Source organism: Acipenser ruthenus, chromosome 53 (genome assembly GCF_902713425.1).
Source record: "Acipenser ruthenus chromosome 53, fAciRut3.2 maternal haplotype, whole genome shotgun sequence".
Lineage (NCBI taxonomy): Eukaryota > Metazoa > Chordata > Actinopteri > Acipenseriformes > Acipenseridae > Acipenser > Acipenser ruthenus.
In genome coordinates this window covers 2,424,208-2,447,344 of record NC_081241.1, presented here as the reverse complement: position 1 = coordinate 2,447,344, position 23,137 = coordinate 2,424,208, and the positions used below count along the sequence as shown (strand labels likewise).

General features: G+C 39.6%; 1 protein-coding gene across 2 annotated transcripts in view; it reads left to right on the top strand.

The window, feature by feature from the left end:
- The first annotated feature begins 5,825 nt into the window (after positions 1-5,825).
- Positions 5,826-23,137, top strand: part of LOC131723111 (protein shisa-8-like) — a 41,049-nt gene continuing 23,737 nt past the window's right edge. For both annotated transcript variants that reach the window (XM_059016530.1, XM_059016529.1), the window contains exon 1: positions 5,826-7,161. In XM_059016530.1, the coding sequence (XP_058872513.1) occupies positions 6,599-7,161 (563 nt within the window). In that variant the 5' untranslated portion in view covers positions 5,826-6,598. The remainder of the gene's footprint in view (positions 7,162-23,137) is intronic.

Here is a 23,137-nt window from a genome sequence, read left to right as displayed (position 1 = left end):
ATTAATATATTTAAAAGTGTATGCAGTGTTTTCAAACAATATATTTATATATTGCATATAATGGGAGACTGCGACGGTCAGGCAGCACTAAATTTAAAACAAGAAGGCTTCATAAGTTTATCCATGTACAGCAGATAAAAACACAGACACTGTGATTTTAATTCGGTAAATAGATTTATTCTTGACGGAACAAATATGGTCGTTAATCAATCTTTCTGCAGATACCGAAGTGTTACAGATACCTCATAAAAAATAACTGGGCTAAGCCTAGTATTTAGAAGAAAAAAGAGAGGTCAATAACAATCAAGGACACAACAGGCTGTTCATATTTTAAGTCACCTTATATTTAAACTGTATGCCCACCAATATGAAAAAAGAATGAAATTGTTAAAATGTATTTTCAGTTTATTAGTGTTTTTTTTTTTACTTCCATAGCTCTATTTTCAGCAACAATTCCATAGCTATTAATGAATTTTTTAATTGGAAGCAGCAGTTTTTTGTAACGTCTCATAGTTTCAGAAGAACAATGTTAGCAGGTCTACAGAGAAGCAGCCAAAACACCTGTTGTAATGCAAACAGCCTTTTAGCATATGTTGAAAGCTTTTCATTTTTGTACTTGAGTGTTTTATATACACTGAATTTTTACAAAATGTTGATATATTCCATTATGGTTAAAGATAGTGGTTATTTTTAAGTGAAATTGCGGAATTCCATTCCTTTCTTATTTATTTGCTTCATATCTGTTTGGTGGAACACATGCAAAATATGGTGTGTGTCCAGGCACTTTACATGATGTAATATATTGTGAATACATTATAAATACATGTTTAGTAAATATATTGAATAATACATTTCTAAACATACATGGACAATATAATTGATATTATTATTTATTTCTTAGCAGACACCCTTATCCAGGGCGACTTACAATTGTTACAAGATATCACATTATACATTATTTCACATTATACAGATATCACATTATTTTTTACATACAATTACCCATTTATACAGTTGGGTTTTTACTGGAGCAATCTAGGTAAAGTACCTTGCTCAAGGGTACAGCAGCAGTGTCCCCCAGCTGGGATTGAACCCACAACCCTCCGGTCAAGAGTCCAGAGCACTAACCACTACTCCACACTGCTGCCCCTGTAATTGATATATTGTTACCTGAAATTATATTTTAAATATATTTAAAATATGTTTGAGCAAATGCATTGTAAATATATTTTCCATAGGATGAAAACGAGCCAATTTTGTAATATGTTAAATATATTTTATATAAAGTTACATACATAATAGATATATTTTTCCATATATTTTATCATTCCCAAAGACTATGAGTTTTATATGAATAATATGTTTACAACAATATATTTATATAAATAAATATATATTTTTTAGTATGGGTGTGTTCGTATATGCATTGGTAAGCAGTGCAGAGCTTGATCTAAGGACAGTAATCACCCTGATATCAGTTATTAAATATAGCTTTATCATTCCTTATTTCTATAACTGAACCTAGCATAAAAACACCCCATTAAGTCCTGCGGTTATTTCAAACTGGGGGCTCGTCCGGGCTATTCAGCCTCATCCTGATTTGTGGAACAGCTCCAGGACTCTATGAACATTCAGGGTGTATCCTGCACTGTGCATTTCCCAGATGACGTGTTTGGAAACACAGCTATCAGCTACTGTGACATCCTGTTCAAATCTAGGAGAAGTGATCTCCCAACTTAACCTGAGCCCTTGTGGAGGATCCTTTCTGCTCTGGGGCTCCAGGGGTTTCCCAGGATAATCTGCACGTTTGGAATTCCGAACTAGCTGCCCAGGATGTGGGAACAGTGTAAAAGCCCCAGAGGGAGCTGATCTTTGGGAAATCTGCACAACGGAACGACTGCAGAGAGAATCGCTGAGGGATCCACTCTAAAGAGACTGCAGAATTTGGTCCCATTATTTTATTGTTTTACAATGATCTCTGCTATATTTTTTCACAGTAAAAAAAATTGTTTATTTTACAGAACATCACTAAAAAATAGAAACTTCACGATGAAGATCTTTCATGATGTTATCAAAGCAGAAACAAACAGCGCTGTTTCTGAATATTTAGCATTCCTAAATATATGCTTACCCGAACAACAGCGAATGCTAAATTCCAAAATATTTCTTTTTTTATGTCCACCTTTTAAACACACTTTATTTTCACTGTCACTGTCAATAAAATAAAAATAACCACAGACACGTGAAATGCCCCTCTTCTTCTACTGGACAGAGCGATCTTTAGAGAAATATTTCTGATCAACTAAAAGCACAGCAAAGTGTAATAAAGCACAGTGAAAGCTAAAGCATAGGGAAGCATTGTAAAGCACAGAGAGGTCTGGCAAAGCATAGGGAGGCATTGTAAACCACAGAGAGGTCTGGTAAAGCATAGGGAAGCATTGTAAAGCACAGAGAGGTGTGGTAAAGCATAGTGAAGCATTGTAAAGCACCTATAGGTGTAGTAAAGCATAGGAAAGCATTGCTAAGCATAGAGAGGTGTGGTAAAGCATAGGGGAACATTATAAACCACAGAGAGGTCTGGTAAAGCATAGGGAAGCATTGTAAAGCACAGAGAGGTGTGGTAAAGCATAGAGAAGCATTGTAAAGCACAGAGAGGTCTGGTAAAGCATAGGGAAGCATTGTAAACACAGAGAGGTCTGGTAAAGCATATTAAAAAAAATGGTTAACTAGGGTAAACTATGGTAAAAATAGAGTGGAAAACCTTTAAAAGGGTTCTGATAATATCATTCACATGTGTTAGTTTTATATCTGATTTCCACCACTCTCCTTTTGGGTAACACAAGCACAAGATTAGAAGGTTTATTCTGGCAGCAATCTGCAGTTTAATTGTGCAGGGAAATAAGCTATTGAGGTCTGAAGGAGATGCTGTGTAAAGCCAGACAGGAGGGTCGAACAACTGTGCCAGATTTAAAACAGCTCTTGTGAGGCAAGTTCTAAAACAGGTTTAAAAAAATGCATATTACACATACCATCTGTTCAAAATGTTACCACTCACAAGAGAATAGGTAGCACTGGATAATGAGAGAAAGAAAAATAAAGAAAGAAAGAAAGCGCTGGGCTGCAGTGTGGAAGGCAGTGGGGTTTGAAGAGCTCAGTGGTTAGATAAAGAAAGCGCTGGGCTGCAGTGTGGAAGGCAGTGGGGTTTGAGGAGCTCAGTGGTTAGATAAAGAAAGCGCTGGGCTGCAGTGTGGAAGGCAGTGGGTTTGAGTAGCTCAGTGGTTAGATAAAGAAAGTGCTAGGCTGCAGTGTGGAAGGCAGTGGGGTTTGAGGAGCTCAGTAGTTATTATGGCTGGGCAGAAGTCCTGCTGCTGTAAATAGTGTGTGTGTGTGTAGGGATCTAAGGTTGGCAGGGATGAGAGTAAATCTGTCCCTGCCAGCAATCACAGGTGTGGCCATTCCCCAGTTAGGTAACTGGTGCTAATTGGGGAGTAGCCACATGTATAAAAGGAGCCAGAAATCCTTTGTTTGGGAGAGGAGTGAGAGAGCGAGAGAGAGAGAGCGAGCGCTGTGATTTTTGTATTGTTTTGTGTCTGTAGTGAAGGCTAATGCCCAGCCTACAAGTGGGTTATTCTTTTTTTTTAACCTTTTATTTTGGCCCTCGTGCTGTGTTTATTTTATTCCTGTGTTTTGTGTTTTATTAACACACCTGCGCACCAGCGCTTACACTGCAGCTTTCTGTCTCTCGCTCTGATTCCTGCCGATAGCCAGCCTGGGCCGTGACGCTACCCTGCTGTCACAGTTAGAGAAAGAAAGAAAGAAAGAAAGAAAGAAAGAAAGAAAGAAAGAAAGAAAGAAAGAAAGGTGCTGGGCTGCAGTGTGTGTTCCAACTGTATATTCCAACAACAAAATTGTACAGGGCGATTATCACTCGCTCAGTGCTGCAGCTTGTATCATACGCAATATTCAGTCTATGCAACTGCGGTCCAGATGAAAGGCTGTGTGTCAAAGGCATCACTGGCAGCATGCCCCAGTAAACTACTAGGCTAAGTCAATAACTAGAATATCATCGCCACTCTCCTCAGTAACCCCTTCCAGGGATCTGCCAAAATAAATCTCCTGTGAGTGACATCGCCTGGCAAGAGCACACACTCCATCCCTTTACTGTGCGTTCAGAGCAGGGGGGGAGAGGGGAGGTGGGGGAGGGAGAGGAAAGGATGCTTCTCATTCACCACTGGAACCAGAACAAAGCAGCAAAAAGAAATGCTCACCCAGGCAGACTGCTTGACTCACTAATAGATTTCTTGCTGCAAGGTGATTTTCGGACCCAATGAACATTTTCAATATATTTTTACACGCTCCCCCATTGTCTCACCTCCTGTGCGGTATACAGCAAAAAAAGTGTAGTGTTCCCCTATCGAATTAACACATTTTGCTTCATAAAGTCGAATGAAACCTGCTGAAGGCTGAAAGCTGAAAGCGTGGCATTAACATTATTTAGCTCAAGTTATTGAGAATATCAGATTCTGTACGTATAGGGGGAGTGTCTGTCTGTCTGAACATCCGTCCTTCTGTCTGTCAGGCTTCTCAAAGTTATTCCACATACTGTAAATCAGTCATTTTGCGTTCAGGAGCTACCAACAACTGATTATTCAGTGCCATCTGATGAACAGCTACTTAGGATACAGCATTCCTTTTGTACTGCTGGCAATACCCAGCTGTGCACTAGGTGGCGCTGGTGCTTAATAAAAAAAGACATTTGATCTAGCTTGCATTACATAAGTCTATGGCAGACAACTAGAACTGAAGAGCAGCTCCTGGACTCACAGACAAAGCACCTGAACCATCATAATGAAATAGACTCTAACACATGCTGAGCTGTAGCTGTAATTGAAGTGTAATAACTGATTGAGCACTCTACATTATCAAGGTACATGGCATCCTGCACCACCAAAGAAATGCTTTTTGAAGAGAGTACTCATCTCCTATCATCTGCTCTTTGGTTAGCTTCATTTGTATTCATGTTTTTGTGTGTTTAATGCTCTACCTTTGGAACGCTTGTCATGCAAATAAAGACCTTTTCAATTGAATAGAAAAGAGAGTAGAGGGAGTGAGATAGGTTGTGTAATTAGGGTGAAATGGAGAAGCTGTACAGCTCTGGCCAAACGTTTTGCGTCAACTAGAATTTTAGGATTGAGACATCATTTTAAAAAATAAATAAATAAATAAATAGATATTGGAACATAATTTAGATCTGTTATTTAACACCGTGTAATCAAAGAAACTACATAATGATATTTCAAAAAGAAAAACAGTCTACCGGAAGTCATAACAGTAGTACAGTAGTATTTCATGTTAGATTTCAAAATTCTAGATTTGTCCATTTTTGTTAGTTTTCCGTTAAGTGTATGGAAAACTACAAAGTGGTGTGTAATTCAATATGTTAACAAGGTAACATTATTCAGAAGCTTTCATTCGACTCTATAAAGTAAAATGAGTTAATTCTATAGGGTGATGCAAAATGTGTGGTCATAGCTGTGTGTGTGTGTGTATATATATATATATATATATATATATATATATATATATATATATATATATATATATGAAACTGCAGCTGTGAATTTGCTGCAATTTAAGGCTTAATGCAGAATATAACCAACTATTATCAAAATATTCCAATGAGACAGAGAGAGGGAGAGAGAGGAGGGAGGGACGGGGAGAGGGAGGGACGAGAAGAGAGAAGGATAGAGGGAGGGTGGGAGTGTGTTGCGCTCGCATTGTTGCTCTCTTTTCTTTATTTGTTCTGTTTGCCAGTCAAGCAGCACACCGCTTGGGGAGCTCAGTATTTCCAAAGCAGCCGTGGAGATCAGAGCAAAGAGAGATGCTCCAGTGAGCTGATTCTACAAACAAGGGGATTTCTGAAAAGAGACTAGCTGGTTTTTATTTAAAAGCTTTTTTTCCCCCCATAGGATTAGAGTCAAAATTATTATTTTTTTCTTTCTCGGGGAAACCGTTTTGATAGCTTTTAAAATGTTTTCTTTATATATCTCCTGATTTAACTTCAAATTATTTATGTGAGACATTTTATATGTTTCTTTCATTATTTTATCTGAGAATCTTTTTCTTAAACAGGAGAATTTTTAGACCTTTTTTCTCTCTTTTCTAATTTTTTTTCAACAGATTTTTGCTGAGTTTTTGAAAATCCCAAATGATAAAATTGCTGAATTACTACTGCAAACTAAAGAGAGAATAAAGCTATGGTATAGGATTGAAGATTTATTCATTTTCTATCAGAGAGAAAAACAAACTTCATTCTGAAACAGAATCATTAGTGCTTTCTAATTTGGACTGTTTGAAAATGCATTTCTTTTTTTCAAAAAAGTAATCAAACTTTTTTTTCCATTTCCCAAAAGAAAGTGGATTCTTAAAAGTCGATCCATATTGAATTATTCGTATTGCTATTGGAAGGGGGAACAGATGTCTTAAAAGAAGGATTTGGAATTCCAAAAAGATTCAGAGAATTCCAGAACTATTCAGAATTTAGGGATTCGGAATTCTGTATTGTCCGTCAAAAATAAATAAATCTGGGACTCTCAAAATGGACTCTTCCTTTACCGCAAAAATCTGGACTTACCTCCTAGTGGCTAATTTGCTATCGCTCTGGACTCTGGTCACATTGACTCGCAACTCTAAGGACCTAGAAATGGACCTGGACGTTCTATCCAATCAGACGCTAGCTCCGGAGTACTCCGAGGTCACCCTAGCAACCCCTGGCAGCAGCAACGACCCCACGGTCATGCCCCTTGGCAGCCGTTGTCGCGGTTACTACGATGTCATGGGCCAATGGGACCCTCCATTTAACTGCAACCTGGGTGTTTACTTGTTCTGCTGTGGGACTTGTGGCTACCGGTTCTGCTGTCAGTATAGTCCCAATCGCTTGGATCAAACAGCCTGTTCTAACTACGACACCCCCAACTGGGCTAATACCGGCAAACCCCCAACGCCAGCGAATGAGATCCATGAGGAACAGGATAAAGACAAGACCAACATGATCGTTTATATCATCTGTGGAGTGGTCGCTGTGATGGTGCTGGTGGGGATTTTTACTAGACTGGGTCTGGAGAAGGTGCAGGGACCCCAGACTGACCTGAACACAACCAGGTAAGAGTGTGTGACTGTGTGTGTGAGTGAGAGTGAGAGGGAGAGGGAGAGTGTGAGTGTGAGTCATTGAATTTACACTGAAAGTGTGTGGCAATGTGCCCCGCCCCTGTGTGCATTTGTGTGTTATATGTTGTATGTTGCGTGTGTTAATGTTGGTGTATTGTAGTTGGTACACGGGATATAAACGGGTCTGTGTTTCACGTGTGATTTAAAATGTATAGTTGTATTTAGGCACGGGATTGCACATCACTTCACGTGCATTTAAAGTATGTAATATGTGAGCACGAGGTTGCACATAATTAATTCACATGCTGGGATTCAAGTGAATAATTAATTAGTAATTGAATCCCAGCACAACAGTATATATAGGTGCACGTTTGACTCACCCGGGGTTGGGTGTTCAGGGCGAAAGAACGGGAGAGAGAGAGAGAAGGTAAAAAGAATAATAATAATAATAATAATAATAATAATAATAATAATAATAATAATAATAATAATAAGTGTTTCTCACCGTGTTTGTTCGTCCCTGTTTGTTAGTGTCTGTCCGTTTTGTTTGTCTCTTTTATTTTGGCGTGAAGTGCCGTGTCCTGTTTTGTGTTACAACCTTTTTATTTTCTGTTCTGTCTGTTAATTATTAAATGCTGAGAACGATCACGCGCTCAGCTTCACCAAAACCCCAAGTCTCTGTGTGTTACTTCCTGTTTCTGGTCTGATGTCACCCACTACAGCCGTCTTTGTGACAAAGTGAGAAAGACTTCTAGTGGAAATGTTTGCTATTGAATTTACACTGAAGACTCTGAGAAAGACTTCTAGTGGAAATGTTTGCTATTGAATTTACACTGAAGACTCTGAGAGAGACTTATAGTGGAAATGTTTGCTATTGAATGTATTAAGCTTCTTTTAGTATTTCTAACCTTGTATAATTATGGTAACACAAGTTATGTGGACCAGCCATAAGTTCCCCATAGTAAAAGCACAGCAAAGTGTAATAAAGCACAGTGAAATCATGGTATAGGTGGGCATTGTAAAGCACAGAGGTGTGGTAAAGCATAGGGAGGCATTGTAAAGCACAGAGAGGTATGGTAAAGCATATAGAAGCATTGTAAAGCACAGAGAGGTCTGGTAAAGCATAGGGAAGCATTGTAAAGCACAGAGAGGTCTGGTAAAGCATAGGGAAGCATTGTAAAGCACAGAGAGGTCTGGTAAAGCATAGGGAAGCATTGTAAAGCACAGACAGGTCTGGTAAAGCATAGGGAAGCATTGTAAAGCACAGAGAGGTCTGGTAAAGCATAGGGAAGCATTGTAAAACACAGGGAGGTCTGGTAAAGCATAGGGAAGCATTGTAAAGCACAGAGAGGTCTGGTAAAGCATAGGGAAGCATTGTAAAGCACAGAGAGGTCTGGTAAAGCATGGCAAACCATGGTCAACTATGGTAAATTAATAGTCTAACCAAAAACAGCGGTAAACATACAGTGCAGATATTTATGTTTATAAATCAGCTTTGAATTCTGTCTCTCTTACATTTTCATGCTGTTTGCCATCATCCTGAGGGTTTCTTATTGCACTCAGATACCGTTTATTTTTATTTTTCGATGTGCTTTTTTGGTTTTAGTTGCCTGCCATAGACGTGAGTAACACAGGTTAGATGAGTCTAAGCAGTGCCATCTACTGAACAGCTACTTTGGATCCTTTAATTTTGCTGGCAGTGCTGTACCCTGTTTCACTGGGTTGTGCCCTGCTCCCCTGTGCTGTGCCCTGCTCCCCTGTGCTGTACTCTGGTGTACCCTGCTCGCCTGTGCTGTACTGTGCTGTACCCTGATGTCCTGTGCTGTATCTTGCTCCCCTGTGCTGTACTGTGCTGTATCCTGCTGTCCGGTGCTGTCCTGTGCTGTCCCCTTCTCCCCTATCATGTACTGTGCTGTACCCTGCTCCCCTGTGCTGTACTGTGCTGTATCCTGCTGTCCGGTGCTGTCCTGTGCTGTCCCCTGCTCCCCTATCATGTACTGCGCTGTACCCTGCTCCCCTGTGCTGTACCCTGCTTCCCTGTGCTGTACTGTGCTGTACCATGATGTCCTGCGCTGTCCTGTGTTGTATCCTCCTCCCATGTTCTGTACTGTGCTGTACCCTGCTGTCCTGTGCTGTACTCTGCTCCCCTGTTCTGTACTGTGCTGTACCATGCTGTCCTGTGCTGTATCCTGCTGTCCTGTGCTGTCCTGTGTTGTATCCTCCTCCCCTGTGCTGTGCTGTTCTGTACCCTGCTCCCCTGTGTTCTACTTTCTTTCTATCTTAATCACCAGAGACTGCTGAATTAATTAAAACTTGCACTTAAGCCTGCAGGCAAGCTCACACCTCTAAAAATAACCCTGATAAGCTCGGGTTTGAGTAATTAATGAACACATGCACTGCAATCAGGTCACACGCATTATCACAGGATCACATTATTATTATTCTGGGAAAGGTGTGAAACAGCTTGATACAAGCAGCACATCAACACAGAGAATAGGTTGATTGCAACTCTGTTCATGCTAAGATAATCCATCAGTGTCTTCAGCGTAAATTCAACGGCAAACGTTTCCACTAGAAGCCTTTCTCAGCGTCTTCGGTGTAAATTCAACGGCAAACGTTTCCACTAGAAGTCTTTCTCAGTGTCTTCAGTGTAAATTCAACAGCAAACGTTTCCACTAGAAGTCTTTCTCAGTGTCTTCAGTGTAAATTCAACAGCAAACGTTTCCACTAGAAGCCTTTCTCAGCGTCTTCAGTGTAAATTCAATGGCAAACGTTTCCACTAGAAGTCTTTCTCAGTGTCTTCAGTGTAAATTCAACAGCAAACGTTTCCACTAGAAGCCTTTCTCAGCATCTTCGGTGTAAGTTCAACGGCAAACGTTTCCACTAGAAGTCTTTCTCAGTGTCTTCAGTGTAAATTCAACAGCAAACGTTTCCACTAGAAGTCTTTCTCAGTGTCTTCAGTGTAAATTCAACAGCAAACGTTTCCACTAGAAGCCTTTCTCAGCGTCTTCGGTGTAAATTCAACGGCAAACGTTTCCACTAGAAGTCTTTCTCAGTGTCTTCAGTGTAAATTCAACAGCAAACGTTTCCACTAGAAGCCTTTCTCAGTGTCTTCAGTGTAAATTCAACGGCAAACGTTTCCACTAGAAGCCTTTCTCAGTGTCTTCAGTGTAAATTCAACGGCAAACGTTTCCACTAGAAGTCTTTCTCAGCGTCTTCAGTGTAAATTCAATGGCACACGTTTCCACTAGAAGTCTTTCTCAGTGTCTTGAATGTAAATTCAATCTGAAACTTAAATTCAATGAAACTATATTGATTCAATGACAAAATCCCAGAAGTCTTCTTCCACGTCTTTGACTACAGATCCCAGCATGCCACCAAACTTGCTGTAACACTGAGGGGTGATGGAAGCTGTAGTTCTTTATGCAGACAGGCGAATACACCGTGCATTTGGTCATTGCAGCCACTGCGCTGAGGCACAGCCTGCTGCCCACGCAACCCACAATAGTCTCCATTGTGAAGTCACTGAGATCCTTCTGCTTTCCCATGATTGTTGCTGAATAGTTGCACATCATTGTCATACAGCTTATACAGGCAAACTAGATCCCATTCCATAAAACTTCCATATAGAAATTGCTCATTTTTATTTGAATTCCCAATTTTATCCAGTGGGTATATTTTTTCATAGATATTTGAAATGTATTTTAAAGCCTATCATTCCCTCCCCTCAAGACTGTACATTATAACTACATTAAATCTGATATCTGAATAATGATCTGAAGAGTATGTTTTCAGCTATATCAGAGTTCTGCATTTTGGGGAAAGGCATCAATTATAAATACAACAAACTTTGAAATATTAACCATTAAGCAGTTAGGATGAATAATACAGCTCAAATTCACTTCTGAATGCCACATTTAATTGTCTTAGCTTTGAAGGGAATGTATGAATGTTAAAGGAGTGCTGACCACCTTTAAAATCCATTCTCTTACCTCTTATTAGCTTTATTAACAGTCTCACTGACCCCTCCCTTTAAAGGAGTGCTGACCATCTTTAAAATCCATTCTCTTACCTCTTATTAGTTTTATTAACAGACTCACTGGCCACTCCCTTTAAAGGAGTGCTGACCATCTTTAAAATCCATTCTCTTACCTCTTATTAGTTTTATTGACAGTATCGCTGGCCCCTCCCTTTAAAGGAGTGCTGACCATCTTTAAAATCCATTCTCTTACCTCTTATTAGTTTTATTAACAGACTCACTGGCCACTCCCTTTAAAGGAGTGCTGACCATCTTTAAAATCCATTCTCTCACCTCTAATTAGCTATATTAACAGTATCGCTGGCCCCTCCCTTTAAAGGAGTGCTGACCATCTTTAAAATCCATTCTCTTACCTCTTATTAGTTTTATTAACAGTATCGCTGGCCCCTCCCTTTAAAGGAGCGCTGACCATCTTTAAAATCCATTCTCTTACCTCTTATTAGTTTTATTAACAGTATCGCTGGCCCCTCCCTTTAAAGGAGCGCTGACCATCTTTAAAATCCATTCTCTTACCTCTTATTAGCTTTATTAACAGTATCACTGACCCCTCCCTTTAAAGGCGCGCTGACCATCTTTAAAATCCATTCTCTTACCTCTTATTAGTTTTATTAACAGTCTCACTGGCCACTCCCTTTAAAGGAGTGCTGACCATCTTTGAAATCCATTCTCTCACCTCATATTAGCTTTATTAACAGTATCACTGGCCCTTCCCTTTAAAGAAGTGCTAATCTTTATCATTGGTTAGCCCCCCTTTAAAGGGAGTGGCAGGGGTAAAGTTGGTAGTGCTAATTTCAAAGGTTTGGTAAGCACTGCTTTATTGAAAAGGTAACAAAGGAAAATGTCCCCTGGCAATTATGTTTCTCAAGCTCAGTAGACTTGCTACCCTCCTGTGCCACAGTGAAAAATGATAACCTGTTCCACTGAAATATTTGCCACCACATAATACATTACTGAAGCCATCTAAGAGAAAAGAGCTTGGCACAGAGATGAGATATACATTTCTGAGGGCTCATCAGAAACAGCAGCAAACATCAGTCTCAGAAGCATCCCTGTCAAAGCTGAGTTGCTTTCAAACACAGAACACAACTCTGAATCACAACTCTGAAGCACAGAGGGAGGCTGTTCAGAGAGTATAAGAGCCTCCCTTTCTCTTTCTGTGCTCCACCAGCACAGAGGGAGGCTGTTCAGAGAGTATAAGAGCCTCCCTTTCTCATTCTCTGCTCTGCCACCACAGAGGAAGACACAAGAATTAAGTTTTTTATAAAAAAGAACTAGAGCATTGCATTTGCAGACAATTAACTGTATCTGTTTTTCACGTAACAGTGCCCTGAGGTGAGAAGTTGTCTAATGCATAACATTGCTAATAGGTTTTGATTTTCTTAATGATGAGCCCTCTCTTCATTCAGCCTCTGTTTAGTTTCATTCAGCCTCTGTTTAGGTTTGAACATGCTGCGCTCTTTTATTTATTTATTTATTGCATTTAATAGTGCTTTTTATACAAAAGTATCACAAAGCACTGTTCAGTACATAGCAGAAAAAAGAACAAAACACAATACATTTGTATAGCATGACACACATACAACTGCCATAGTCAAACCATTTACATAACAGTATACACATAATAACACAAAAGCAGCAAGATAAGAAAGCCATTTTATAAAAGTGTGTTTTGAGCTCCTGCAAGCATGCAGAGATATTAGCTGAACCTTAAAGAAGTATGAGACAATTGCAAAACCATTGCAAAACACCCCATCTAAAGGAATATCATGTAATAAAGCAGGATTTCAATTGCTTTTTGAGTCTTAGCTATATCACTTGGTAGGCAACTGCATGCATTTATCACTCTCTCTCGCCTTATAAAAGTTTAAATTTGCATGGCAATCTTGCACTTTTCCCATGGTTATACTTTGCATTTACCATAGTTTGTTTTTACTATGCTTTACCATACATCTCTGCGCTTTACAATGCTTCCCTATGCTTTACCATACCGTAGACATTTCAGATTCAAGCTGGCTGCAATCTGATAAATATTTGTCATCTTGCAGGTGTGATTATTACATGATGTTGAGGACCCTGTGTATGTGCCTGTTCTGGTTTGCTGTATGCAATGCAGAGATTACACTGCCATTTCTGCTTTAACTAAGGACAGCACTTACAAAGTGTAGTGTTACCATGGGTCACTGTATCTATGCAGGCTTAGAACGCCTTGACTTTGCACTGTTACAGATGGGTTTGTACTTCGATTTAAGGACGTGAACTTGAAAGTGACACTCTATAAATACCTGGGGGCTCTTTTAATACATGACATTGAACAGCTTTTAAAAATAAATGATATCTGTGATTGGAAAAATAACTGTGCTGACGGAGCAGAGAGAGAAAGAGGCTCTTTTAGTCTCTGGACAGCCTCCCTCTGTGCTTGTGAAGCAGAGAGAGAGAGAGACTCTTCTACTCTCTGGACAGCCTCCCTCTGTGCTTGTGAAGCAGAGAAAGAGAAAGGAAGGCTCTTATACTGTCTGAACAGCCTCCTTCTGTGCTGGTGGAGCAGAGAGAGAGAGAGAAAGAGAGGCTCTTATGCTATCTGAACAGCCTCCCGCTGTGCTGGTGGAACAGACAGACAGACAGACAGAGAGAGAGAGAGAGAGAGAGAGAGCGTCTTAACTCTCTGAACAGCCTCCCTCTGTGCTGGTGGAGGAGAAAAAGAGAAAGGGAGGCTCTATATACTCACTGAACAGCCTCCCTCGCTGGTGGAGCAGAGAGAGAGTAAGAAAGGGAAGCTCGTGTACTCTCTGAACAGCCTCCCTCTGTGCTGGTGGATCAGAGAGAAAGGGAGGCTTTTATATTCTTTGAACAGCCTCCCTCTGTGCTGGATGAACAGAGAAAGGGAGGCTCATATCCTGAAAAGCCTCTCTCTGTGCTGGTGGAGCAGAGAAAGAGAAACAGGGGCTCTTATACTCACTGAACAAAAAAAAATACTATTCTTTTTTCTCTGAACAGCGCAAACGGACAAGCTGTGCTAGGCATTGTCTGAGAACAATGGCATGGTATTTATCTCTGCAGCTAGATAGAGGAAAGATTTCTAGTTTTCAAGTTATCTTCTTTGGCTTAAAGGATGTGTGCGTCAGCACACTCCCCTCCATTGTGGTGGGGAGCCTTTTCAGAATCATAGCTTTTTCGGAATGGTTTGTAAACACGGCAAATTGTGATCTAATCAGAAACCAAATCGAGAATAATAATGTGTCCAATTCTGGTCATCAAAGGAACATTGTGGCCCTGGAGAGAGTCCAAAGCAGGGCTTAAAGCGAAGTACAGAAACCAGGACCAGAGGACACACAGTGCGGAAATGAAGTGGAGATAGACTTAAAACAGAGGGAAAGAGAAGCTTTTTCACACAGAGAGTAGTGAGGGGATGGAATGGGCTACCTGGTCTTACCTAGTCATGTTGTTGAATCACTGGGATCCTTTAAGACCCGACTTGACAAAGATTTGAGATCACTCAGCTGCTAAGAACCGGATGAGAATGGATGGACTGAATAGTCTCGTTAGTACAATTTGAGCACTACACTAGGTTAATGAAATCACATTTTCAGAAAATTACATTTTATTGGTCACACAGTCTCCACCCCTATAAACAGCATCTTAATTGTCCATTAACTAATCAGCTGCTTCCATGACCCAGAAACTCCTGAAGTGACCTAGGAAGTGCAGGTGTAACTGATTCCCTGAAAGCCAGGCATGCAAACTGAGAAATTTCTTCAACACCTGCATTTTAAAACACAATTGCTTTGCCAGATCTTTCACAAGTTTGGAGACCTGTCTAGCTAATAGGACTGCAAAGCAAGTGAACTTTATGAAATATCTTTTGTCAGCTACAATCCGATTTCCCTGTACTTATTTTAAAATGATAAGTATGAGAAATATAAAATAGAGACAAGATATAAACTCCCAGCAGGGTAACAGGCAATGGCGGTTTATTTTTATCTCTCTTTAAGTTTTTTTTTCTTTCCTAGTATTGCGTTATCCAGGGCAATGTTAAGCACAAAGCTTGGGTTTTATTGAGGCTGACAGTTAAATAGAACATGATAAAGTCACTGGGCTGCATTCGGCTGTACCTTTTGTCTTGGTTTATTCTTCAGTATTTCTTGGTGTCTTAGTGCATGCATGTCTCTGCCTGTTGCAGTGATGCTTGCTGTTTTAAAATACAACACTGTCCCTTTGCATTTTTATGAGGGCTTCTCGTTGCAATTAATGAAATTTATAATTAAAGTTCGGGAGGAGGGTCAGACACCAATCTCCGTGTTACCAAATTGAATCATTCAATTTACACATTAGCTAATTTAAATTGTTAGCACTATAAATACCCGCTTCACTTATCTCTCAGTTGTGTTTTGATTTCATCGTAACCCACCACCTCCCCATCTCCTCCTTTCTTAACAGTTTTTATGTTTTATCAAATGGGGGTCTCAGCCTCGTCCACTTGGCCAGGCAGCGAACCCTCAAACCAAGTTAGGTTTGATGCCAAATGAATGTGTATATACAGCATACTTTTCTGTTAAATCGCATACTCCGCATTCTCTACAATAAATATTTGTACTAAAACATTTTGTGATTGGTGTTTGTCCCGAACTACTGAAGTTACATTTGTCTTAAATCTACAGCCATGGCCAAAAATTTTGTGTCACCTAGATTTTTAGGATTCAGACATAATAATACAAAATAAAAAAATAACATAATTTAGATACTTTACTTAACAAAGAAACTACAAAACGACATCGCTGAAAGTCTATCGGAAGCCATAACAGCCGTACTGTGGTATTTCATGTTAGATTTGGAAATGCCACTTTTTTTGTCAGAGTTTTGTTAAGTGTACGGAAAACTACAAAGCAGTGTGCAATTCAAGATGTTAACGTAACATTATTCAGCAGGCTTGCCAAAGTGGCTCTATATTAGTAAGCACCAGCGCCATCTAGTGCACAGCTAGGGTATTTCAAAACAAAACTTGATCCAAAGTAGCTGCTCACTAGATGGCGCTGGCTCTTAGCGCATCAGAATCTGGCGGTGTAAGGAATCGTAGCTAGAGAAACGTTTGTCCGATTGTGATGAAACTTGCTAAGGACCTTCTTTAGAACAAGATATCGAAAGTATCCGAATTGTGGGGTGTAGGGAGTCTGTTTGTCTGCCCGAATGTGTTTAGGTCAAACTTGCATTTTTGCTTATAAATAGGGAACCGTTTGTCCGATTGTGATGAAACTTGCCAATTACCTTCTTTAGCTCAAGTTATTGTGAGTATCAGAATCTTGTAATATTTGGGAGATCTGTCCGTCTGTGTGTATGTCACTTGGTTTTTCCTCATGCACATACAGTTTATGTAGTCTTTTTCATGATACAGGTAGATGGATGTTACTAATATGTTTGTATGACTATAGACGTCTTAAAAGGATGAAAAAATAACTTTTTTTTTTCTTTGCAACGTATGTCCAGGTAGGTCATATCGCTCAACGTTAGCCTGTGGTCGATTTTGAAATCTCCGATCTCACGTAAAAAACACTCATGTATCTCACATAAGTAGCCCTGCCGCCACCACTGTAATACAGATATGGCTAAAGGTTTATTAATAATAATAATAATAATAATAATAATAATAATAATAATAATAATAATAATAATACAAACAGGCATTACAATCCAGACATTTACAGTACTAGAGTTTTTTTTTTTTTTTTTTTAAGGTAACTCGTAAACAAAACAATGTAATCAACACCTTCTCGATATTCTTTTGCCATTTACAAAAATATTTTTTTAAAAAACAATCTATTATATATTTATGGGAGTTTTTTTGTTTTGTTTTGTTTTGTTTTAAGGTAACTTATACAAAAATGTAACCCCGTCTTGATTCGTTGGTCAGCAAAGATTAGCTTCTCCCAAGGAATGATTTAGTGCATGTGTTATTATTAGACGCTGTTTTTACATTACCCGTACACACTGCTAATGAAATCATAACCACAGCTCAGCGGATGTTGACAAGAGACGCGACTCGCTGAAGATAAAAATATTACCTGAGGGGGAGGCATACTATACAGGGCGTCATTCCAACGGCTCCAAAAATAAACAGCGTCCCGGTCTTCTGCCTCTGTAATATTGTCATAACCGGAGTTTATATTCACTGTCGAGCCCCGAGGCAGTGCGAGAAATAATAATATGGGCAGCGAGCTGCACGCACTCAGAACTCCGTAGAGTCTTAATGGTGCATCAAAACCATATTAAAAGTCGGTAAGAACATGGAATTGTAGAAATGTAGTTTTTATGTACAGTTTCTCTGTTATTTAAACAGGTGTTGAACGACCTAATGTGTGAGTTCAAGTTCTTTACTGTAAATATATGTGTGTGTGTGTGTGTGTGTGTGTGTGTGTACGTCACACTAACATTTTTAGTTTACATATATGTACAGAAGCAATCTTTCACTGCTGTGATACTTGTTTTGGACATGTTTATTTTTTTTTAGCAGAAGTTATTGTGAGTTATTCCACTTTCACTAAACTATCCATATGTCTGGAAAAAACGCGTTATTTAAAAATTCGGAAACAACTTGAAAATACAATTATTTAGCACAAGTTATTGAGGAAAAAAAATCAGTTTCTGGGGATATAGTGTGGGCTGGTGTCCGTCTGTTTGTCTGTCTGTCTGACTGTCTGACTGTCTGTCTGCACACGCGTCTGTGTAAACCATTAGCTCGGTGCTTTTGTATTCACAGTACAGCAATGTCTGGAGGTGTATAACTGACACACATTGTGTTGAAATGGGAACGGCATCTTTTTGATTTCCCTCTAGCTTCCTGTTAAATTACTTTTTCCACCAGTGTGTAGTTTTCAGTGTGCCCTGTGAAAACAGCAGCTATAGTGTACCTGCATATCTTTTGAATGCTTTTTTTTTAAGCATGGATGGCAATAAGACTATTTTTGCATAGCAGTTTCGCCCATTCCAGATGTTACCAGCTTGATCAGCCCCCAGTGTGTCTAGGTAACAAGCTCAGGTGTGTCTTATTATTAAACTCCTAGTGAAACCAGGAATGGATCACACTGCTGTGCAACAGGAGTCTGATTGCCAGCCCTGTAGATAGACTTTGGTTGAAGGAGGTTTGTAGCTAATTTTATAGTGAAGAGATCTACAGTATATTTGTGGGAACTGTGGGATATTTAGACAGAGAGATCAGGGAGGGGGATCAGACTCCTATTGCACAGCAGTTTCACCCATACCAGGATTATTGCTACCAGCTTGATCAGCCCCAGTGTGTGTAGGTAACAAGCTCAGGTGTGTCTTATTATTAAACTCTGAGTGAAACCAGGAATTGGGATCCTTTAAGACCCAAACATATTTTGTTTCCCACGGCTTTTGTTCTATACATAGGGCTTCTGTTCTTCTGTTTTTATTAATTTCATTTTTTGGTGCTTCTTTTTTTTCAATCGTTATTGTATTTTTTTTTTTTTTTTTCCTGGGGGCTTTCGCTTTTTATCTACTGTCTGAATTTATTGTTTTCTGGTTACTTTTTTCTCTCACACTATAGTAACTCGACAGCACACATCAATTGTGCCTTCTTTCCTTTGATCTTGGGCGTATTCTTAAGAACATAAGAACATAAGAAAGTTTCCAAACGAGAGGAGGCCCCATTCAGCCCATCTTGCTCGTTTGGTTGTTAGTAGCTTATTGATCCCAGAATCTCATCAAGCAGCTTCTTGAAGGATCCCAGGGTGTCGGCTTCAACAACATTACTGGGGAGTTGGTTCCAGACCCTCACAATTCTCTGTGTAAAAAGTGCCTTCTATTTTCTGTTCTTAATGCCCCTTTTCTGGGGTTTCCGTGTGTTTAGACATTTTTTTACATTTCACCACAATTTCAATTCTGTTTTAAATGCTACCAGTGTGTAAATCCTTCCTATCGAACTGTAATATGAAATCATAACCACAGCGCTGCCATTCAGTATTTGGGGTGGGTTTTAAAGTATTCAGAACGAATCAATGATAGATACGAGTCAGGAAGGAGGGACATTGCCCACCTGCAGTAGGAATTTATATATATATATATATATAATTTTGCAGGTATTTAATTTCTTTTTTTCACTTGGAAAGGGGTCAAGACAAGGTGAATTGTGTAACCAGTTTTTCAGGTGTTTATTGGCTAAACATCGATTTTCAGTTTTTTTGTTTTTTTATCAATTAAAACAGGAAATCAGAAGCCCTAAATATACATTATGAATGACTACCTTACCCTGTATTGGTTTTCAGTATATTGCATTCCTCCTTACATTTATTAGTGCCAAGATTTTATTGTACTGTACAAGAAAGGCCAAACCTTGGTTTCTAGGCAAACGTTACTTGATGCCGCAGTTCCTTATCATGGCTGACAGGGTGAGGTTCTGGGAGTGAGAAATCACAAATAATTCAGAGGCCAGCGATTAACAAAACATCTCTCGCGTGGAGGGATTCATGAGACACGAGATCTGAAGCAGGATGTCAAACTCAACACAAACAGCAGATCCTGCACTTCAGGGAGTGCTGACCATCTTTACAAGCCATTCTCTTACCTCTTATTAGCTTTATTAACAGTATCTCTGGTCCCTCCCTTTAAAGGAGCACTGACCATCTTCAAAATCCATTCTCTCACCTCTTATTAGCTTTATTAACAGTATCGCTGGTCCCTCCCTTTAAAGGAGCGCTGACCATCTTCAAAATCCATTCTCTCACCTCTTATTAGCTTTATTAACAGTATCGCTGGTCCCTCCCTTTAAAGGAGCGCTGACCATCTTTAAAATCCATTCTCTCATCTCTTATTAGCTTTATTAACAGCATCGCCGGCCCCTCCCTTTAAAGGAGCGCTGACCATCTTCAAAATCCATTCTCTCACCTCTTATTAGCTTTATTAACAGTATCGCTGGTCCCTCCCTTTAAAGGAGCGCTGACCATCTTCAAAATCCATTTTCTCACCTCTTATTAGCTTTATTAACAGTATCTCTGGTCCCTCCCTTTAAAGGAGCACTGACCATCTTCAAAATCCATTCTCTCACCTCTTATTAGCTTTATTAACAGTATCGCTGATCCCTCCCTTTAAAGGAGCGCTGACCATCTTCAAAATCCATTCTCTCACCTCTTATTAGCTTTATTAACAGTATCGCTGGTCCCTCCCTTTAAAGGAGCGCTGACCATCTTCGAAATCCATTCTCTCACCACTTATTAGCTTTATTAACAGTATCGCTGGTCCCTCCCTTTAAAGGAGCACTGACCATCTTTAAAATCCATTGTCTCGCCTATTATTAGCTTTATTAAATTTAAGTTGATTTAAATCCGTATGTATCTGTTAGTTAAATTAGAATAATTAAACAAAGAGCGAATTTTAATGTGACGCCATTTTCATCCATTTCAGATGGCTATATCACATCAATATCAAGATCTAGTACTATATATTATAAAGACATTTCAGATGGCTGTCACATTAATATCAGGGTCTACTGTATATTATGGAGAGAGAGAGAGAGAGAGAGAGAGAGAGAGAGAGAGAGAGAGAGAGAGAGAGAGATAGAGAGAGAGAGAGAGAGAGAGAGAGAGAGATAGATTGACATCACATATTTATTCAAACAAGAAACATTTTATCCCAAATCAAAGAGCCGTCTCTGTGCCTTGAAGACACGCATGGCTTTCAAGAAGTTTTTCTATCGTCTCATTTTCAGATGTTGTAACTCTCCATGGCATGAATAAATGAACAACCCAATGAAATATTCATTCTTAAGTTAACAGAACGACATCAGCTAATGATTATTCATTTGTTTCACACTTCTTTTGAACATTGAGATCTGAAAATGACAGCGTGACACAGGCAGGGCATTCGAGACAGCGCCCCCTACCGTGCAACACAGACACAGCAACCGAAGAACATTCAGAAATGTGCGAATTAGAAGCTGTTCGGCCCATCGCTACTTCCACATTATTATTATTATTATTATTATTATTATTATTATTATTATTATTATTATTATTAGCAGACACCCTTATTCAGGGTGACTTACAATTGTTACAAAGTATCACATTACAAAGTATCATATTCTAAAATATCACATTACAGAGTATAAATTTACAGATAAGAGCAGCTGTAAACTACAATAAAATCAATAGCAAAATATCAAATTCAAATAAGAGCAAAACAATAGAGAATACAGTAAATAATTACATGTAAGAGTGGGTTCGACTGAGAGCAATTAACTTATATTAAAAATATTTGCTTATGCGAGTAAAGTCCAGTATGAGTGCGTAGTCAATACGATGAATGGATGAGAATGATTTCAAATAAGAGCAATTACAAACAACGTGAATACGGATACCTACAAGAGTAAAGTCAAATACAAGATATAGGAAGTTGTTATAATCAGAGCTGTAGTAGAATAGAGCAAGGTATGGAGCAGTTCAGTGCAAGCACGAGCTGATGCAAGCACTGGTTAAATTGGGTGCCATATAGTCCAGTATAGTCAAGAGTTGTGAGGTTTACAGATGCTGTCTGAACAGGTGTGTCTTGAGGAGGTGCCGGAAGGTGGTCAGGGACTGTGCGGTCCTGATATCCGTGGGTAGGTCATTCCACCACTGAGGGGCAAAGGTGGAGAAGGAGCGAGCTCTGGAGGTGGGGGAGCGGAGGTGGTACAGCTAATCTGCCAGGGGTGGAGGATATGTCAGTCAATAGGGGAAACAGCTGATTGGTTAATGGCAATTAAGAGGCGGTTTGAAGGGGTGACCAAGGAAGTGCAACGCTACCTGAAAATTGGATTTAATTAACCTAGAGTAGCCCTCGAAATGTACTAACGAGAGGAGGCCTTTCGGACCATCAGTGCTCATCCGGTTCCTAGTAGCTGATTGATCTCAAAACGTTGTTGGGTCTTAAAGGATCCCAGTGATTCTGCATTACAACTAGTTTGATGTATGTATTTATTTAACCAGGAGGAATACCCATTGAGACCGAGGTCTCGTTTACAAGGGGCTCCTGGAAAACAACAAAAGGACAAATCGCAAAATACAAGCAACACAATTAAAACATGTGTGGTTCAATCTTTAATCAGCAGCACGCAGAGATCAGAGGACAGAGTAAATAAGACAGGTATCTGTTTGTTTATGTGGACTGAAGAAGCAGCAATGGAGAGTTCTAATCAATTCACGTCTTTAAAACAAGGGAAGGAAAGGTTACCAAATTCCATCTTCACACTAGGGCAGCAGTGTGGAGTACTGGTTAGGGCTCTGGACTCTTGACCAGAGGGTCGTGGGTTCAATCCCAGGTGGGGGACACTGCTGCTGTACCCTTGAGCAAAGTACTTTATCTTGATTGCTCCAGTAAAAACCCAACTGTATAAATGGGTAATTGTGTGTAAAAAATAATGTGATATCTTGTAACAATTGTAAGTCGTCCTGGATAAGGGCGTCTGCTAAGAATTAAAAATTAATAATGTATTCGGGAGTTGATGTGCAAAAGATAATTCTCCTGTACGTGTTCAAACCCTTGGAACAGCCAGATTGGAACAGAATCCTGAGAGCATGAAATATAGCCAATACTAGTCCTTTCTACCATTTCTACCAGAGCACTCAAATAGAGAGGTACTAGGTAGCCCATTCCATCCCCTCACTAATATATATATATATATATATATATATTGTGACAAAGCGCAACTCACTCGGGTTCGTGCCCCTTTAAAAATACGACCCAGAAACACAGAAATTGAGTTTTCAGTGCTGTCGCGCTATTTTTTAACGCACACAAAAATAAAACAAAATAGAAAACAAACACCTAGCTCTGTACGAGCACTAACTAAACCACAGGAACACCCTGACTACCAGTGGGACAGCTAGGCTGTTTCCCCACTACACAATAAACACCACCACACACTTTTACCTTACGACTGCTGGGAAG